Source organism: Pristis pectinata, chromosome 8, assembly GCF_009764475.1.
Source record: "Pristis pectinata isolate sPriPec2 chromosome 8, sPriPec2.1.pri, whole genome shotgun sequence".
Lineage (NCBI taxonomy): Eukaryota > Metazoa > Chordata > Chondrichthyes > Rhinopristiformes > Pristidae > Pristis > Pristis pectinata.
The window spans coordinates 33,852,213-33,873,612 of record NC_067412.1 but is presented as its reverse complement, the minus strand read 5'-3'; the positions used below and the strand labels follow the sequence as shown (position 1 = coordinate 33,873,612).

The window sequence follows — 21,400 nt, the reverse complement described above, 5'->3', positions numbered from 1 at the left end:
CTCATGTAGAGCTTCAATACTTTAAACTACTTCCAATTCTATTTAAATTAATTAAAATTCAATCAATTGATGTGGTCTTGGTGCATGAAACCTGTGACCATTAATACCACTGATGGGCATATTCTGCTGTGGCAATTATTTAAATGTTGTCACCTTGTCACTCCATTAGTTGTGTGCTAGCCATCTAGTGGAGTGTAGTTCAATTGTACTGATTCAAGGAAGTTTTGCTTTCAAGCACATGTGTTCTCAAATTGACAGTTCATCTTTGATGTAGTTCTCCCTTGAAAAAGGTAAGGCAATGTCCAGTATGTTCTTGGTGAACTTTACCAGTTGAATGCACCAGGCTGTGGTGTTTAGCAGATCAGATTCATCCCATAACTAGATGAGAATTGCAATTTCATCTTGGGCTGGATGTCCAATAGACGTTGTATGAACAGCATAGATATGGTGAATGCAGTCTTTTTCCCAGAGAAAGGGAATGGAAAACTCGAGGACATAAGTTTAAGGTGAGAGGGGAAAGATTTAAAAGGGACCTGAGGAGCAACTTCTTCACACAGAGGGTGGTGCGTATATGGAATGAGCTGCCAGAGAAAGTGGTTCCAGGTAGAATAACAACATTTAAAGGACATTTGGACAGATAAATGGATAGGAAAGGCCAAATGCAGGTAAATGGGACTGGCTTAGATGGGCATCTTGGTCGTCATGGACCAGTTGGACTGAAGTGCCTGTTTCGGTCCTGTAATACTCCATGCCTCTATGACTCTAATCCCATTGTGCCTATTCAGCTGTAAGTATATGCAGTGTTGTCTTTAATGTGTTATGTGGATAATATTACTTAGACAAGTCTTTCCTTTGTTTTATAGTTATGTTTCTTTAAATGTGAAGATGCTTTTTTGGAAGATGATGTATGCACTTTGCAGTTGATGTGAAATATTTGTGGTAATGTCAGCAGAAGTTTAGTCTCTGAATTTGTCCAAATTTGTACTGAGTTCCTTTCCTTGATCCAGATTCTTCCAGTTATTTTTCAGCTGCAGTTGCTGACTACATGGGGAGATCCCTACTACATTGGTCTTAATGGACTGGAACTCTATGATGATAATGGTGAAAAGATTCTGCTGACAGAGAATAGTATCCTTTTGCCATTAAACAATAATACTTTAAATGAAAGTGGCACCAAAACACAGCTACTTTGTGAAAATACCAAGACCACTATTTATTCTTAATTTGCGGGGGTGGGGGGTTTTCAAATCCCCACTCAGCTTCTTTATTGCACATGCCTTTCTGACTGAAAAAACCTGTGTTGCATAAATATCTAATGGAGAGCTTAAACCCGTACGTTGTTTCCATAACCACATTAGGCCTCTGGCCTTATGGCCTCTCTTTTCACCCTATCAGCAGCCATGCATTCAGCTCTCTAGATTTCAGATTGGGGAATTCCCTCTTCAGATCAGATTGCCTCCTTACCTCTTCTAATCATTCTTTAAAATACACCTCCAATTATTACAGCATCTATATTTCAGAAGTACGTAATTGCAAAAAAATATTGTGTTGTGACATTTTGAGATTGTGAAAGATATTACATTAATGCAAATTTCTTTTGAACAAGCCTTTTGTTATCATGCTTGATATGTTCTTCTTTGCATCAGCATCCATTTTCTTTTTGCCTCTGGGAAGCATTTAAGAATGCATTTCTACAAGAAAGGCTCTATATAATATACTTTGTGTTGGCAATCATATGATGGCTTCATTTTGACAGCTACATTCAATGTGAATTTCTCTGGGGTTTCTCAACTTCATTTGCCATATTTTAATTAAAAAAGATAAGTTTAATTACTTAAGTTTCTCCCCCAGCCTATTTTCTGCTTAAGCACTACAGGTTCGTAAAACTGCTGTTGAGAGCTGCCTGCTATTTTGAATATGAAAAAACAGTTAAAAATATTTGTATTTGCAGCAGTAATTGCTGACCTGTTATCTTCCATGTAATTAATTGGTCATCTGCCTTCTGTAATTTTTAATGTGGAGATGTTATTGTCCCCCACTACAAGAACTATTTGACGTGGGGCACGATGAAAGGAGTAAAATAACAGACTGGTTAGGAGCACCAGAAGCTATACAGTATATTATCAATTTCAGTGAGACAACATAACCAGGGTGATCAGTAGCCAACAAATATTGGCTACCGATCACCCTGGTTATGTTGTCTCACTGAAAGACTCTGCTCTCCATATGCTGTGGTGTGCTTTGCTGGTCTTGATTATCAGGAATTGTATGCAAGTTTCAAATCTTAGCAAAACAGATGCCTGTCCAGTGAACTAACAGCTACACCCTGAAACTTAATTCACACTTTTTGCAGACCTATTGCAAAACTCATTTATGGAATAGTGCCATGGATTGTCTGTAGGGAAGTGATCCTTGCAACCACCTAATACAGTGACTGTTTCATTTCAGCAGCAATCACTTACTTATAACATGATCCTTGCATATTAAGTTTCCTGTTTTCACATCTTTGTTTGTCACTTCTTGGTGCTCTCTTTTTTTTTGCTAACGACTGTTTAAAGGGGCTAAAGTGTCATTTTAGCCTTTCAAGATAATGTAGACAGTTTTAGAGCATTATTTTAATTATATCTACACCCTAAATTATTCTTGTATATAATTTTAAGACCTGCTCCCTAATGTGCACCATAGATGCAAACAAAACTGAAATAAAAACTAGAACATGCTAGAAATAACTTCAAGTCAAGTAGCATTTTTGAAGAGGAAGAAATGTTGTTAGCGTTTTGGGTCGGTGACATTTCATCAGAGCTGGAAAAAGTTAGAGTTCTAAGAAGTACTAGAAATGCAAAGTGTGTGGGAGGGAAAGAAAAGGAGAGGAGGCCTGTAATGCGGTGTAAGGCAAAAGATATTTGAGTTTGCACTGGATTAATCTGGCCTGTCCCGTGAGTGGGTTGATTGCAACAGGAAAAAAATGGTTTGATTTAAAGGTGTTTAAGTATTTTTAATTGTATGATGTTCATAATTTATAAAATATTTAATACAGTTTTAATTGTTTTATTTTTAATTGTTTCTTAATATTTGTGAAGATATTTAACTGACAGTTCCCATAGCTGTTAAGCTTGGAAGTGGGGCTTTATTACCTGTCAAGGTGGAACATATCAACTCTGCTTGGAGGGAACCTGTGCTCTGCTGGGCTTTGCCTGTCAATTGGGAGCCAATTTCTCAGTGGAAGACTGTGCCAAGGGGTCCACTGAAAGAAAGAGCAGACTCCAAGAGCAGGTGATTTCAGTTTGGGCAGCTAGCTGGTTAGCAAAAGTTCCCTGAATAAGTGACAAAATAGTGTAAGGCAGGTTATCATCTGTCATTTCACCCCTCCCACTTTGCACCTTCTCTCAGAACTTCAGTTTTCTTCTTTTGCCTCTTTCAATGTTTTATTTATTTTGTGTCTAATTTATTCCAGCTCAAATGAGAAGTCATCAGCTTGAAATACTAACTCTATTTCTCCTTTAACAGTTGTTATGTGACCTGATTATTTCCAGCAGTTTGTTCTTCAAATTTCCAGCATCGACCGTGATTTGCTTTTGGACAACATGTCAGAAAATGAGCTGACCTGCTAAAATTAGTCATAAGTTAAAATAAGTCATAAGATAAAATAGGTTAATCATTTCCATTAATGTTAGTTTAAAAGGGTAAACTACAGACGTAGTTACCCCCAACTGGATTTTCCATTAGTATACTATTGACTGGTAAATCGATGTTTTGACTAACTCTGACTATAATATGTACTTTTTTTTTAGTTGTGCAACATTGTAGTCCAATGTGAGAAAAGTGATTTCTTGCACATTTGTTAATTCTCCACATTATCCAGGATAAGCAATAAATCTAAGAACAACTCTGAAATGATCTTCCTTCAGAAACTCCATTCATCACATCGCCAAGATGTAGCAAATTGTACAGTGATTTTTTTTTACTGGTATAAACTATAACAATTTGTCATTAACCCTATAACAATATTCAACTGATTTTGTAATTACTGTTTTCTGTGGTGATCATTGTGCTGCCAGCAGCCACAATTTTTGATCATATCTGTTTGAAGAAATGGGTGGAGCTGAAATACATTCTAGAAATTTGAGCAAATGTCAAAATGATTCCTTCATGCAGGAACCAAAGTTGATGAGTTTAAAGTGCAATGGACGTATTACTTCGTGTAGGTTACTGATAAATAAGACAACATTTTCATAAGTGGTAACTCAAGCAAAAGTTTTGTGGGAGGGATTAATTCTTATTGTAGATAAACTCTTATTTTCCAACATCTGTTGTTTGCATTTTCACAGCTTTTTGTGCTTAACTTTTTGTTTTCATTTGAAAATATGGCGACCTTTATTAAAGTTGGTACACAATGAACTAGATTGTCAGCACCATATCACTCCTGCAGTATTTATCATTTACGGTTTGGTATTTTGAGATCCTTAATCAAAATTTTAATGAATTTTAAAGAAAAACGAAAGAATGACTTGCATTTATATAGTGCATTTCGTAACTTTGGCATGTCCAAAGGTGCGTTATAGTCAATTAAGTATTTTCTTTTGAATAGTAGTCACTGTTGTAACATGAACAATATGTTAAACGTATTTGCTAACTAATCATTCCCAAAACATGGCATCAGCACTTTTAGAACTGACATTGTCTTCTTGTTCAAATTCAAACAATCCACATCCCTGTCATCTATTGTAATATGACATAACTAGTTCTATTTATTTTGTTATTGCCGAATCATATGTTTTGGTCAAATTAATTTTTTAAATATCCTTAATTAGTTATTTTCAGACATTGCTGCTTTTCCAGACAGCGTGAATGTTTTAGAGAATGTTTCAGGAGATGTCAGAACTCCAGACAAATTAATTGATGGAGTAAATGACACAAACGATGGCAGGCACATGTGGTTGGCCCCTATTCTTCCTAATTTGGTAAGGAATAAGGCAGTAGTCAAATAGATGATTTTGTTTCTAAGATGTACTTTGCTCTCAGCAAACAAAAACTGCTGAAGAAACACTGTGGGTCGAGCAGCGTCTGTCGGGGGAAGGGAATTTTGGGGTCAAAACCCTGCATCAGGACTGAGAGTGGAGAGGAAAGATGGCCACTGTAGAGGGGGAGGGGTGAGTCGGGGGTCAGTCTCACCACTCCTCTCTCCTCTTTATAGTGGCTATCTTCATTCTCAGTCCTGATGCAGGGTCTCGACCTAATACATCGACAATTCCTCTACGCCACCATCCCCCACACACAGAGATGCTGCTTGACCCACAGAGTTCCTCCTGCAGTTTTTTGCCTGTTTAAAAATTACTATAGTATGATCTCAGCGGCAAAATTCCTTAAAACCTCTCAAAATAGAGAGCAACACCACTTTCCATTATTTATGTATAAAAGTTGCTGCAACACCAGGTAAGGATAAGTGCAGAAATGCACATCGATTTCACTGTTGGCTTTGGAAAAACTTCACCATTGAAATGCATTGAACTTACATGAATTTGAAAACTTGCGTGAAAAGCACAAACTAAAGTCTACTTCAAGTGTAAATTCCCTATTAACAACATGAGAAATATTGGGCTAGGTCACTGCTAGCAAGTGGTTCTGTTAGATAACGACAACTAGCTGCATTGTGTTAGTGCATCTGGACCCACACTTGCATGCTGTGGTGCACCAGTGGTCAGATGTGTCCCCCTTTCTGTCCCTGAACTCACCATTTAGTTGCATTGACCTAAACTGAGGGGCCAGATACACTTTACATCTCGCTCCTTCGGCTTTACACCAGCGATAGTGGAGCATTGAGCTAGGTGAAGCTAGCTGGAACACAAGTCACTGGCCTTCATTGAGAAGGCAGGCGGTTTATCTTTTTTACTTTAATTAAATGTAAATATTTACTGAGATAGTTTAACATCAATTGTTTTCATGTATTTATTATTCAATATTTTTTCAACTGTTCCTGAACGTCTCTGATTATGAACCTTTGGAAGCAGAGAAAACAAGTTTTGATAGTGTGAGGCAACTCTGGCAGTGGAGGGCATAGGACCAAGGATACTGAAGATCTTGTTGTGATTCTGCAGTAGAAGATCTGTAGGCAAATGATTATATAAATATGGGAGAGTTAGATGGTTGGAAGTGATTGCAGATGTAATATGGAATCAGACCATGAAAAATTTGAAGAGGATCTTAATGATTTTATATTTGGATTTGGGGATTGTGTGTTCTACTACATTCCTGGCCAGATTCCCTCAACCTACAAACTGTGAACATGAGGTCATTTAAATTGCTGCATCCTTAATCACACTCTTGTTCTTGTGCTTGCTGACTTGCATTGCCTCTTGTTTAAGTAATGCCTTGATTTTAACATTCTCATCATTATTTTCAAACCCTTGCTCTTTTAAGTAGTTCTAAGCCTTTTTCCTCCTACATATTCAGCTATTGATGCCCAAGGCTTTGGAATTTCCTTTCTAACTCCCTTTGTGTTTCTACTTTTCTTTACTCTCCATAGAACCATAGAACAATACAGGCCCTTCGGCCCATCATGTTGTGCCGATCTTTAAACCACGCCTAAGACTATCTAACCCCTTCCTCCCACATATCCCCCTATTTTAAATTCCTCCATATGCTTATCTAACAATCCCTTGAAATTGACCAATGTACCTGCCTCCACCACTACCCCAGGCAGCGCATTCCATGCACCTATCACTCTCTGGGTAAAAAACCTCCCTCTAATATCTCCCTTGAACTTCCCACCCATTACTTTAAAGCCATGCCCTCTTGTATTGAGCATTGGTGCCCTGGGAAAGAGGCGCTGGCTGTCTACTCTATCTATTCCTCTTAATATTTTGTATACCTCTATCATGTCTCCCCTCATTCTCCTCTCCAAAGAGTAAAGCCCAAGCTCCCTTAGTCTCTCCTCATAATCTATACTCTCCAAACCAGGCAGCATCCTGGTAAATCTCCTCTGCACCTTTTCCAACACTTCCACGTCTTTCCTATAATGAGGCGACCAGAACTGGACACAGTACTCCAAGTGTGGTCTAACCAGAGTTTTGTAGAGCTGCATCATTACCTCACGGCTCTTAAACTTGATCCCACGACTTATGAATGCTAACATCCTATAAGCTTTCTTAACTACCGTATTCACCTGTGAGGCAACTTTCAGTGATCTGTGGATATGAACCCCCAGATCCCTCTGCTCCTCCACACTACCCAGAATCCTGCCATTAACCTTGTACTCTGCCTTGGAGTTTGTCCTTCCAAAGTGTACCACCTCACACTTCTCCAGATTGAACTCCATCTGCCACTTCTCAGCCCAGCTCTGCATCCTATCTATTATCCCTCTGCAATCTTTGACAGTCCTCCACACTATCCACAACACCACCAACCTTTGTGTTGGCTGCAAACTTGCTAACCCACCCTTCTACCCCCTCATCCATGTCATTAATAAATATCACGAAAAGTAGAGGTCCCAGAACTGATTCTTGTGGGACACTGCTAGTCACAGCCCTCCAATCTGAATGCACTCCCTCCACCACAACCCTCTGCTTTCTACAGGCAAGCTAATTCTGAACTCACACGGCCAAGCCTCCCTGGATCCCATGCCCTCTGACTTTCTGAAGAAGCCTACCATGTGGAACCTTGTCAAACGCCTTACTAAAATCTATGTAGACTACATCTACTACACTACCCTTGTCAATCTGCCTGGTCACCTCCTCAAAGAATCCTATCAGGCTTGTGAGACATGACCTTCCCTTCACAAAGCCATGCTGGCTGTCCTTAATCAGTCCATGATTCTCTAAATGCTCATAGATCCTATCTCTAAGAATCCTTTCCAACAGTTTGCCCACCACAGGCGTAAGGCTCACCGGTCTGTAATTCCCTGGACAAAACCTATCTCTTTGACCTACATTTTGGTCATCATCCATTGTCTCCTATGGTTCAGTATTAAATTCTGTTTGCTGAAACTCCTCTGAAGTGCCATGTGTGTTTTTACTCTGTTAAAGAACCTATAAGTTGGTGCATGTTGCTTTGAACAGCTGATAGTCCCTTGTATCCCTACTACTACTGTAAATCGGCATCGGCTTGTCCACAACCTAGAACCATCACCAGTTGGCTGACTGTATCTGAAATGTTCGAGTGAGAAATGTGTTGCTCCTCGAGCTAAGGATCTATGCAGTCAGTTTATTGTGGGTGTTACGCAGAGAAAAAATGAAACCTTTGCTCGAGAAGGCATTTGGATAGTTAGGAGAGAAATCAGATAAAGTAGTTTTGCAGAGTAAGTCAATGGTATATCGATGGAAAATGTTGTAGTGAACTTTGAATGGATAAAACACCTCCAAAGTATGGCTTTCTAATCACTGTAATAAAATAAATTATAGCATTTACAGTATATCAATATAAGGTGTGTTGAATTTATGATATATTGTTAGTTACTCCGTCTGTTGCAGGTGAATCAGGTCTACATAATCTTTGATCGCCCCATGGTTGTATCAATGATTAAGCTCTGGAATTATTCAAAAACCCCTCAAAGAGGAGTAAAAGAATTTGGGGTAGGTTATCTTAATTTTAACTACTTGATGTACATGAACTTGCCATTTTTATGCTCATTCATGGACGTGCCCAATTTGTTTTTGAGGAATGGACACGAGAATTGTTTCTGAGGCTGGTTGTGCCTTGCCTAGTATTGTCACAGAGGGGTTTAGTGGTGCTGTTGAGGAGAGTTTAAACTGCTTTTGCTTGGTTGGGAGAGAAATCACATAAGGCAGATTTGTAGAGATAGACAATGGAATATAAATGGAGAGTGCTGAAGAACCTATGAGCATATTTAAAGTCAATGTTTTATATGGCTTTCTGATCACTGGAATAAAAAACTACCAGAGCACAGAAACAGGCCCTTCAGCCTGACTTGTCCATGCCAGCCGAAGTACCTATATTTAATCCCATTTTCCTGCATTTGGTCCATATCCCTCTATTTCCTTCCCAATCCATGTACCTGTCCAAATATTTTTTTAAATGTTGTAATTGTACCTGTCCCTATCATCTCCTCTGGATGCTTGTTCTATATACCCACCACCCTCTGTGTGGAAAAACTTGCCCTTCAGATCTCCTTTAAATATTTCCCCTCTCACATTAAACTTATGCCCTCTAGTTTTAGACTCCCCTACCCTGGGAAAATGACTGTGAGCATCCTCCTTTTCATGAACATCCACCCTTCATGAACATAAACCTCTACAAAGTCACCCCTCAGCCTCCTTTGCTCCAGGGAACACAGTCCGAGCCTATCCAGTCCCTCCTTGTAACTCACGCCCATTAGTCTCAGCAATATCCTTGTGAAATCGAGAGATCTTTATACTGGTTTGGGTGTTGTTTGTTATTTTGTTCAGGTATCAAAATCAGAATGAGTATTGTTGCCTTGCATGAGATATTTGCCATACAAATTAAAAATGGCATTAAATCCAAGGAAGAAATTTGTAAAGTTGACAGAAATGGCAGGTAGGTCTGATGATTAGGAGTATTTTAGAACTCGGCAAGAAATTGATACATTCAAGATAGAAAATGGGAATAAGCTGATAAACTGGCAAGAAATATGAAAGCAAATTGGAATAGCTTAATGTAGGAGTGTAAAAAGGAAAAGATTAGTGAATGTGGATGACAGTCTTTTGCAGACAGAAGTTTGTAATGGGGAATATGAAAAGGAGAAATGAATTATACAACCACTCTCGTAGAAGAAGTCAAAAAAAAATTGCCAGAAATACTAGGGAAGCAAGGGTCTAGTGAAAATGAAGGAAATAACTCTTTTAACAAAAGTACTAGAGAAGTTGGTGAGAGTAAAAGGTGATGTATCTCAAGGATCTGATGTTCCACATCCCAGAGTTTTGAAAGATGTGGCTATGGAAATGGCAAATGCCTGTAATCTTTTATAGACTTTGGAATTGTCCCTGTGTATTTGAGGGTGGGAGGAGATTGTGAAAGGAAAATCATGCTTGACTAATCCAGAGTCTGAGGATGCGATGAGAAGAATATATAAAGGGGAACCAGCAGAAGTGGGATGTTTGGTTTTTCAGAAGGCTAACCTCTGTGCTAACCTCACTGACAAAGCTCCTGCTTAGGACCCTATGATAGGGTCCTAAGCAGGGGCTTTGTCAATGAGGTTAGCACAGAGTTGGGGTAATATACTGATATGGACAGAAAGAAAGAGTGGGAATAAAAGAATCTTTCTCAATTTGGCAGAGTAGGACAGATAGAATACTGCAAGAATTGGTGCTTGGACCCCCAGCTATTCACAGTCTAGGACTGGGAGGGGAACCACATTTCCATGTTTGCTGATGATATCGTAAGACCATCAGATATAGGAGCAGAATCAGACCATTTGGCCCATCGAGTCTGCTCCACCATTCGATCATGGCTGATTTTTTTTCACCCATTCTTTCACCTTCTCCCCATAACCCTTAACCAATCAAGAACCTATCAATCCCTGCCTCAAATACACCCAATGACTTGGCTTCCACAGCCTTCTGTGGCAATGAATCTCACAGATCCAGCACCCTCTGGCTGAAGAAATCCCTCCTCTTTCCAGTTTTAAAGGGATGTCCCTTTATTCTGAGGCTGTGCCCTCGGATCCTAGACTCTCCTACTGATGGAAGCGTCCTCTCCACATCCACTCTATCCAGGCCTTTCAGTATCTGGTAGGTTTCATCAAATGCTTTTCATTCTTAGGATCAATACAAAACTAGGTGGGATCATGAGTAGGGAGGAAATAAGGAGGCTTCAAACAGATATGGACAAGCTAAGTGGCCAAGAAAATAACAGGTGTCATATAAATTGGAAATTTATCTACACTGATGCACAAAACAGAAAAATGCACATTTTTAAATGGTGAGAAATAAGTAGTTTTGAAGTTCAATGGGACTTGTTTCTGCTCCTGTCTCTTATGTTCTTATCATCAGTATAAAGAAACATTTAACCACGTCATTTCAAGAAGCTGTGGATAATTGGCCACCTTCATGGCAACCGTGTAAGAAAGTTTTAAATGGGTTACTGTTGACATCATAATTGGAAAATATGGGCCAAGAATTTAGGTCTCTATTCACAATGTTTAAAAATAGCAGGTAATTTTAATTAATCAGGCTTGGTAATTAATATGAACATCTTCATGGCCTAGATTTTACTGAAAAATGCCAGCAAAATCCCTGTGACAAGAACTTCAGGATTACTTATGAACTCAGAAATCCCAAACTTCCTGATGGACGTCTGCTGGGGTTTTGGTGACTAACCTGCTGCTGGACGTAAGCAGAATGCAGACTTTCTGCAATTCTCCAGCACTCATGCTAGGGAATGTGCCCCCAAAGGTGTGCGAGTTAAACCTGGTGAAGGAGCAACGACTGCATTTGCTTGAAAGGACAAAAGCATCTATGAGGGGCTTAACTAGCAGGTCATAAACATTTAAGTTAACAGAATTTCTTAAATATGTTTACATTTTTAGGTTCTTTGGTAATATTTAATAATTACTTTAAAAATTGTAATACCCTGATCAGTGTTTAATTTTTTTTGTACCCAATTGCAGGTGACATTCAAAAGTACAATTTTTCTGAGAGTTTTGACAGCAGGCTAAACTGGGGGCATAGATTAAATTGTTGTTGGTATAATTTCAGTGATTTTTGTGGGCAGGATTTGTATCTGGAAATCTCATTACTGATTAGTTAATGATAGATCAGCACAAGTTTAGTGCTGGCTTAACAGGTGGTTGAGTAAAGGCATCTTGCTGCTGCCCAGAAATCCATTGCTATTCACATATCCAAGTGTACAGATACCAGTGAGAACAGAGAACTTAATTACTTACATACCATAACTGTATTCTAGTCAAAGTTGAGTTTATTGTCATGTGCACAAGTACATGTATGCACGAGTGCAATGAAAAACTTACTTGCAGCAGCATCATCATAACACAGCACATAGCACTAAATTTTGTACTTATTAGAATATGATGCTATGTTCTAATGATACATTTACAAGCTATTTTATTTTGTTTTGTAGCTACTTGTTGATGATTTATTAGTCTATAATGGAATTGTGGATATGGTGAGTCAAGTGGCCCGTGGTATCCTTCCAACCTGTGACCCTGTTATCCCATATCATACCATTCTTTTCACCTGTGATGAGAAGATTGCACACAAAGAGAGAAATACAGTCATAAGGTACAGTGAATCTATTATAGAGAAAATCTAATCTCCCTAATTTACATATTTCTAGCTATAATTTGTCTACATTGGGTAGTTAAGAAAGCTTATGGGATGTTAGCATTCATAAGTCGAAGGATTGAGTTTAAGAGCCACGAGGTAATGATGTAGCTCTATAAAACTCGAGTTAGTCCACACTTGGAGTACTGTGTCCAGTTCTGGTCACCTCATTTTAGGAAGGATGTGGAAGCGTTGGAAAGGGTGCAGAGGAGATTTACCAGGGTGCTTGCCTGGTTTAGAGAGTATGGATTATGAGGAGGGACTAAGGGAGCTAGGGCTTTACTCTTTGGAGAGAAGGAGGATGAGGGGAGACATGGTAGAGGTATACAAAATATTAAGAGGAATAGATAAAGTGGACAGCCAGCGCCTCATTCCCAGGGCACCAATGCTCAATACAAGAGGGCATGGCTTTAAAGTAATGGGTGAGAAGTTAAAGGGAGATATCAGAGGAAGGTTTTTTACCCAGAGAGTGGTTGGGGCATGGAATGTGCTGCCTGGGGCGGTGGTGGAGGCAGGTACATGGTCAAATTCAAGAGATTACTAGATAAGCATTTGGAGGAATTTAAAATAGAGGGATATGTGGGAGGAAGGGGTTAGATAGTCTTAGGCGTGAGGTTTAAAGGTCGGCACAACACGATGGGCTGAAGGGCTTGTATTGTGCTGTACTGTAATATGTTCTTGGGATAATTCCACAATCTTGCATTCTCAGCCTTGGGAGCATGAAACTGAGGTTGGAGGATGATGGTATAGTGTCAATTCTTCAACCCACCTTACAATTAAATAAAGGTCACTTCTGAGACTGTTGAATCATCCCAGATCTATCTGTGTGAAAGTTAATTGAATGGAACAGTGCTTTTGATCATTTACAATTTCAATTACAATTTGGGAGATTAGAAGAGTGGTAAAAGCTGGTTCTTTCCCAAATGTTGCCTGATACTTGCCCTGAAGAGTGGTTTCCAAAAATCTATATATATATTTACCGGAAGAAAGAATATCTGTGCTTAAATTGACTGATTATAGTTAACTTGATTCCTGATGTAAATCTTATGGGTTTTTTCGATTCCTATTGATATGCTGAGGTTTTTTCTGCAACAATATGCATTTGTTTAACAAACCGACCGTTGGAGGAACTCAGTGGGTCAGGCGGCATCTGTGGAGGGAAATGGACAGTTGACGTTACAGCTTGAAACCCTTCATCATGCATTTAAAATCAGATGTAAATATGCAATTTTCATCCCTTGGTGTGATACTGGATTACAAGATTTGGGCAAATTCCTTTGTGCTGATGGATGGAGCATTAGCAGAATTTGATTTGGCTCCCCCCCCCATTATGATCACCTTGGATCTAGTACTGGTATGGGCCGAAGTGAGGTCAATACTTCTGTCAATAAATTTACCTGGTCCCTTGCTGCCAAGCTCTATCCATTTTTAATAGCAGTTCCAGCTAAAGTAGATTACATTCTAATCTGAGACGTTACTGCAAGTGGTAGTAACAACGTCAATTTACACAGCAACAAACAAGAAGCTGGAGGAACTCAGTGGAACCCTGTGGAGGAAAATAGAGAGTCAACGTTTTGGATTGAGACCCTTCATCCAGTCCAAATGAAGGGTCTTGACCCAAAATGTCGACTATCCAGTTCCCTCCACAGATGCTGTCTGACCTGCTGAGTTCCTCCAGCTTCTTGTTTCTTGGTCCAGATTCCAGCATTTGCAGTCTCTTGTATCTCCATCAATTTACACAGTGCCTTTTGTGACCTAAGAACGTCCCAATTTCCCAATACAGCCAATGCTAAAATGTAATCACTCTTGCAACTGAAGGGAAATACTCCAGCAGCCTTTCCAAATAAAGTTGTACAATAATGTCAATGATTCTGTTATGTTTTCTGAAGGGCAAATATTGACATAGACACCATGAGAATATCCTTGTTCTTCAAATAGTTCCATACAGAACTCTGTGTGAAAGAACAGGCATCCGTTAAAAATCTCCTTCCAAAAGATGTCACCTCCAATAATGTTGCATCCTTTAGAAATATCAGCTTGGACTATGTGTTCAGGCCATGGGTGAATTTTAAACTCTTGCATGTCTGTATAGGCTTTACAGAAAGACTTGAATTTTTATAGAATCTTTCCTGAGTTTAAAATGTCCCAAAACAATCTGTTGTCCTTAAAATAATTTTGTAGTTTGTCAGTTTCAGTGCAGGAGATGTGGGAACTGATTTGTGGTGGTAAAATCTCACTAAGAGCAGTGAAGTGCTGACCAGATATGTTTCATTGATACTGGTTGAAAGATTAGTTTTGGCCAGTAAACTGGGAAAACTCATTACTCTCCGAATAATAATGGAGTTGTTTTTATCTGCTTAAAGGACCAGAAGGTCCCTGGTTTAATCTTCAAACAACTTCTCCAAATGTACTGGACTGAAATAACGGCCTAAATTTTGTCACAGTAATGGGATTTGAACTCTCAGCCATCTGACTCAGAGGAGCAATGTGTCTTCTATTCTTGAGAGATGCCCTGAGTATTTTCACAGTAAAGAGGTTTATTCACTTCGTGATTGGAAGAAGACCACTATGTGAGCAGCAGTTGTCAATAGAGGTGAAGTTAACAGCTACAAGAAGTTGGGGCTGTCAGAGTGATGTAATCCAACACCAGCAGTTTAGCCACAGTTTCCATGCAGAGTCTGAGCTGACGTCACAACAATGTGGGTCGCACAGATACTGGTCAATGACTACTGGTAATGGAGACTGGCTTGTATCCATAGTGCTGGCAGTAGATTGGAGCAGTAGGTGACACAAGGTGGGGTATATCTGCTGTGACACACTCACACCATCTGTCTATTTTGTTTACCTTTCTCATTTTGCCACCTTTAGACCACTTTGATAGCAGACTGAGAAGTAAATATATTCCCAAAAATAAATTACTACATCTGGGAAATTATGGTTTAGAGTCATTCAATTCTTTGCACCAAGGCCCTGGGCATTGACAGAGCTATCATGTGGGTGGAGCCAAGGCAGGCTTGTCTCTTAAATGTTGGTTAGGCCATGGCCCCTAACTTTTTTTAAAATGGCATGATTCCTCACTGCTGCACAAAACATTACTCTGTGATCCTTGCCAACCACCATCTATTCCTGCTGAGCACCACCTCCCACCCCTTTCAGTAATCCCTCTCATTCCCTAAATCCACCTACAGGCTCTTGTAGGTTTTAGCCTCGTGGAACAGACTTAATACTTAAAGTTTCCGATTTTTCATTTCAGGATTCCCATAAATAAAGGTGCCCTGCGATTAAACTCTCCAGAATAATCATATTTACCCAACACCACCCCCCCCCCCCCAACCTCTCCCAAAGATTTCATGACCTCATAACAGCACCTCTGCAGTGCAGTGACAGACAGGCATAAATGTGACTGGTGATATTCAGATCGAACAATACCTAACATTGCAGCCTGCCAAATGTATTCACTATTCCCTATTTGTCTTGTTACTTTAAAAGCAAATTGCACACCGAAATAATTATAAGCATTCAGGATCAAGGCCATATTGCGTACTCCAGTTTCCCAGTGAGGTATGCTTTAGACAGTTGAGCTCGCGTGTATACCATATCTTCCTTTTGATAACTACATCCCATGCACACCACATGCAAAACAGATGCATTCAGTCTGAATGGGGTTACAAACATATCAGGAAAAAAACAGAGCAGCTCTTATTTCTGGAGTTAAGGATGGGGCCAGTAGTTTGCAACAGCAGAGGGATCCAAGCTGAGTTTTCAAGGATACCTATCTTGTAAGTAAAATAGTAATTGATTGGAGGGCAGCATTTGCATTGTCAATCTGCAAGTGGGACTGGAAACTGGATGGTCAGCATTTCCCTGAGAATGGCGTCAAAAAGTGAGGAGGTGGGTTTTCAGAAAATCTAGAGCATGGTGCATTGAGGTATGCTGAGGATTATGTGGTACTGGAGAAAGTAAATATTTCTAAACTTGGTAAGAATTTTGATAGTAAACAGTGGTGGTTGCTGAGGATCGAGGTGTCATCCAGAGAACTCTCTGATTGGAAGGTCCAACTTCATGTAGGTTTCATGAACAATTTCTTAGCTGTCGATACAGGTTTCTTGAAAAATGTCTTCTCTGGCCTTTAGTTCACAAAGAAGTGAAGAAAAATAAGTTTTGATTCATTCTTTTTTTGGGGAAGTGGTTATCACTAGCAAGGCCAGCATTTATTGCCCATCACTGCCCATCACTGACTGCCATTGAGAGGGTGTGGTGAGTCACCTCCTTGAGCTGCTGAGGTTCTTCTGGTGAAATTACTTCCAAAGTCTATTGTGTAGGGAATTCCAGGATTTAGACCAGTGACAATGAAAGAGCAGCGATATATTTGATAAACTGCTGTTTGCCTATGTGCATTAAATGGCAAAGCTGTTTTGTCTTTCAATATAACTAGAATGCCATCCTATGAGCTGTCTGTGGGGGAAAAAATGTGTTGGGCCATGACCTTGTTGTACTTGACGTTGTTTGGTTTCCTTTTATTGAAAATCATAAGTCTAGTTTGACTTGAACTGAGTCAAGTATGAGTGCGGTATCCTGTACTCAGTGTCAGATGTGAGAGTTCCTGGAGTCTCCCTGCCTCCGGGAGGGCTACATCTGCACCCGGTGTGTCGAGCTGCAGCTCCTGAGGGACCGTGTTAGGGAACTGGAGATGCAGCTTGATGACCTTCGTCTGGTCAGGGAGAGTAAGGAGGTGATAGAGAGGAGTTATAGGCAGGTGGTCACGCCGGGACCATCAGAATCAGGCAATTGGGTCACAGTCAGGAGGGGGAAGGGGAAGAGTCAGGTACTAGAGAGTACCCCTGTGGCTGTATCCCTTGACAATAAGTACTCCTGCTTGAGTACTGTAGGGGGGGACAGCCTACCTGGGGAAGCAACAGTGGCAGTGGCTCTGGCACAGAGCCTGGCCCTGTGGCTCAGATGGGTAGGGAAGGAGTGAGGAGGGCACTAGTGATAGGGGACTCTATAGTTAAGTGGGCAGACAAGTGATTCTGTGGATGCAGGAAAGAAACTCGGAAGGTAGTTTGCCTCCCAGGTGCCAGGGTCCGGGATGTTTCAGATCGCGTCCAAGATATCCTGAAGGGGGAGGGAGAACAGCCAGAGGTCGTGGTACATATTGGTACCAATGACATAGGTAGGGAAAGGAATGAGGTCCTGAGAAGAGACTATAGAGAATTAGGAAGGAAGTTGAGAAGCAGGACCTCAAAGGTAGTAATTTCCGGATTACTGTGTGTGCTAAGCGACAGTGGGTATAGGAACAGAATGAGGAGGAGGTTAAATGCATGGTTGAGGGATTGGAGTAAGGAGCAGGGATTCAGTTTTCTGGATCATTGGGGCCTCTTTTGGGGCAGGTATGACCTGTTCAAAGAGGACAGGTTGCACTTGAATCCCAGGGGGACCAACGTACTGGCGGGGAGGTTTGCTAAGGCTGCTGGGGAGAGTTTAAACTAGAATTGTTGGGGGGGTGGGATCCGTACTGGAGAGACTGGGGAGGAGGTGTTTGGCTCTCGAGTGGAGGAGGCTAGGAGTGGGTGCCGTGGGCAGGTGATAGAGAAGGGACGTGTTCAGTCAGGCTTGAGATGTGTCTATTTTAACGCAAGGAGTGTTGTGAACAAGGCGGATGAGCTTAGGGCTTGGATTGATACTTGGAGCTATGATGTGGTGGCCATTACGGAGACTTGGATGGCTCCGGGTCTGGAATGGTTGATTCAAGTGCCGGGTTTTAGATGTTTCAGGAAAGACAGGGAGGGAGGCAAGAGAGGTGGGGGAGTGGCACTGTTGATCGGAGATAGTGTCACGGCTGCAGAAAAGGTGGACGTTGTGGAGGGATTGTCTACGGAGTCTCTGTGGGTGGAGGTTAGGAACAGGAAGGGGTCGATAACGGTCCTGGGTGTTTTTTATAGGCCGCCCAATAGTGACAGGGTTATTGAGGAGCAGATCCTAGAAAGGTGTGAGAATAACAGAGTTGTTGTGATGGGGGATTTTAATTTCCCAAACATCGATTGGCATCTCCAGACAGTGAGGGGTTTAGATGGGGTGGAGTTTGTTAGGTGTGTTCAGGAAGGGTTCTTGACACAGTATGTAGATAGACCTACAAGAGGAGAGGCTGTGCTTGATTTGATATTGGGTAATGAACCTGGTCAGGTGTCAGATATCTCAGTGGGTGAACATTTTGGTGATAGTGATCATAATTCTATCTCCTTTATGTTAGCACTAGAGAGGGATAGGAACAGACAGGCTAGAAAGGTGTTTACTTGGAGTAAAGGGAATTATGAGGCTCTCAGGCAGGAAATTGGAAGATTAAATTGGGAACAGATGTTCTCTGGGAAAAGTACGGAAGATATGTGGCAAATATTCAGGGGATATTTGTGTGGAGTTCTGCATAGACATGTTCCGATGAGACAAGGGAGTCATGATAGGATACAGGAACCGTGGTGTACGAAGGCTATAATAAATCTAGTCAAAAGGAAAAGAAAAGCATACAAAAGGTACAGAGAGCTAGGTAATGTTAGAGATCTGGAGGAGTACAAGGCTAAAAGGAAGGAACTTAAGAAAGAGATTAGGAGAGCCAGAGGGGACATGAGAAGGCCTTGGCGGGCAGGATTAAGGAAAACCCCAAGGCGTTCTACAAGCATGTGAAGAGTAAGAGGATGAAATGTGAAAGGATGGGGCCTATCAAGTGCAGCAGTGGGAAAGTGTGTATGGATCCGGAAGAAATAGCAGAGGTACTTAACGAATACCTTACGTTAGTATTCACCACGGAAAAAGATCTGGGGGATTGTAGTGGGGACTTGCAGTGGCCTGAAAAGCTTGAGCATGTAGATATTAGAAAAGAGGTGGTGCTGAAACTTTTGGAAGGCATCAAGTTAGATAAGTCGCTGGGACCAGGTGAGATGTTCCCCAGGTTGCTGTGGGAGGCAAGGGAGGAGATTGCGGAACCTCTGGTGATGATTTTTGTATCGTCCATGGAGACGGGAGAGGTTCCGGAAGATTGGAGGGTTGCGGATGTTGTTCCCTTATTCAAGAAGGGGAGTAGGGATAGTCCAGGAAATTATAGACCGGCGAGTCTTACCTCAGTGGTTGGTAAGCTGATGGAGAAGATCCTGATAAGCAGGATTTATGAACATTTGGAGAGGTATAATATGATTAGGAATAGTCAGCATGGCTTTGGTAAGGGCAGGTCCTGCCTTACGAGCCTGATTGAATTTTTTGAGGATGTGACTAAGCACATCGATGAAGGGAGATCAGTTGATGTAGTGTATATGGATTTCAGCAAGGCGCTTGATAAGGTACCCCATGCGAGGCTTATGGAGAAGGTGAGGAGACATGGGATCCAAGGGGACATTGCAGTGTGGATCCAGAACTGGCTGCCCACAGAAGGCAAAGAGTGGTTGTTGAAGGGTCGTATTCTGAGTGGAGGTCGGTGACCAGTGGTGTACCTCAGGGATCTGTACTGGGACCCTTACTATTTGTGATTTTTATAAATGACCTGGATGAAGAAGTGGAGGGGTGGGTTAGTAAGTTTGAGGATGACACGAAGGTTGGGGGTGTTGTGGATAGTTTGGAGGGCTGTCAGAGGTTACAGAGGGATATAGATAGGATGCAGAGTTGGGCTGAGAAGTGGCAGATACAGTTCAACCCAGATAAGTGTGAAGTGGGTCATTTTGGTAGGTCAAATATGTTGGCAGAATACAGTCTTAATGGTAGGACTCTTGGCTGTGTGGAGGATCAGAGGGATCTTGGGGTCCAAGTCCATAGGACGCTCAAAGTGGCGACGCAGGTTGACTCTGTGGTTAAGAAGGCATATGGTGAATTGTCCTTCATCAATTGGGGAATTGAATTTAGGAGCCGTGAGGTATTGTTGCAGCTATATAGGTCCCTGGTCAGACCCCACCTGGAGTATTGTGCTCAGTTCTGGTCGCCTCACTACAGGAAAGATGTGGAAGCCATAGAGAGGGTGCAGAGGAGATTTACAAGGGTGCTGCCTGGAATGCGGAGCATGCCTTATGAAAGCAGGTTGAGGGAACTCGGCCTTTTCTCCTTGGAGAGACGAAGGATGAGGGGGGACCTGATTGAGGTGTATAAGATAATGAGAGGTATTGATAGGGTAGATAGTTAGAGGCTTTTCCCCAGGGCTGAATTGGTGGCCACAAGAGGACATAGGTTTAAGGTGCTGGGGAGTAGATATAGAGGAGATGTCAGGGGTAAGTTTTTTACTCAGAGAGTGGTGAGTGCGTGGAATGGGCTGCCGGAGATGGTGGTGGAGGCTGATACGATAGGGTCTTTCAAGAGACTGTTAGGTAGGTATATGGAGCTGAGTAAAATAGAGGGCTATGGGTAAGCCTAGTAACTTCTAGGGTAGGGACATGTTTGGCACAGCTTTGTGGGCCAAAGGGCCTGAATTGTGCTGTAATTGTTCTATGTTCTATGACATGAAATGATCTTTCTATGAACTTCATCTTAAAAGAAAATTTAGTATAAAGTCATCCTTTAGTTTGATCTCAGAAATCATTGGCACATTTCCAGGTCCTGAAATAGTTTGTCTTCACAAGGAACAAAGAGCCTGTGTGAATGGGTGGTGGTTTATTATGTGATGGTTTGATTTAAGAAAATACACTTTAGGAAAGATTTTTATAGCTATTCAGTGTGTTATTTCATGAAGTGACGAGAGCTTAAACAAAATTAATTTTAGTTTAATTAAAGGCTACACAACTCTAGGATGTGAGATTGTGGCACACATAATCTAAAACAATGCAAAACCCATTAAATTTGATATTCAGCAGAGAAATTGATTTACTATCTTTGGTATTTAAACTGAATTGTTGATATCTGTCCTATATAAACTGTATACCTGTTTCCATGCTGTATTTCTCTATGACTCTATAACAACGTCATTGGGTTTTTCTGTGTAATGTAATTTTGTGAGTTTCAGCATGGAGTAACTAGTATGTGGGCTATTGTAGCTGTGGGAATTTAATGCTGCAGGTGCAATTTCTGCAGTCCACTTTTAAAGGCATGTACCATTAGACAAGCAGCACTTCCAGCTACAGGGGAGTCATGCTATTGAATGAGTGGATACTGCAATGAATGGGGGTGTTGGTGGTGGT

The 21,400-nt window shown here is 41.1% G+C and overlaps 1 protein-coding gene across 5 annotated transcripts in view; it reads left to right on the top strand.

Annotated features, from left to right (window-relative positions):
* The window catches only part of LOC127573379 (katanin-interacting protein), a 94,957-nt gene that overhangs the window by 66,045 nt on the left and 7,512 nt on the right, over nt 1-21,400 (top strand). For 3 of the 5 annotated variants that reach the window (XM_052021537.1, XM_052021540.1, XM_052021538.1), the window contains 4 exons: nt 1,018-1,128; nt 4,822-4,961; nt 8,466-8,567; nt 12,052-12,212. In XM_052021537.1, coding sequence (XP_051877497.1) covers nt 1,018-1,128; nt 4,822-4,961; nt 8,466-8,567; nt 12,052-12,212 — 514 coding nt within the window. The remainder of the gene's footprint in view (nt 1-1,017; nt 1,129-4,821; nt 4,962-8,465; nt 8,568-12,051; nt 12,213-21,400) is intronic. The other 2 variants (XM_052021541.1, XM_052021539.1) reach the window with 2 other exon arrangements.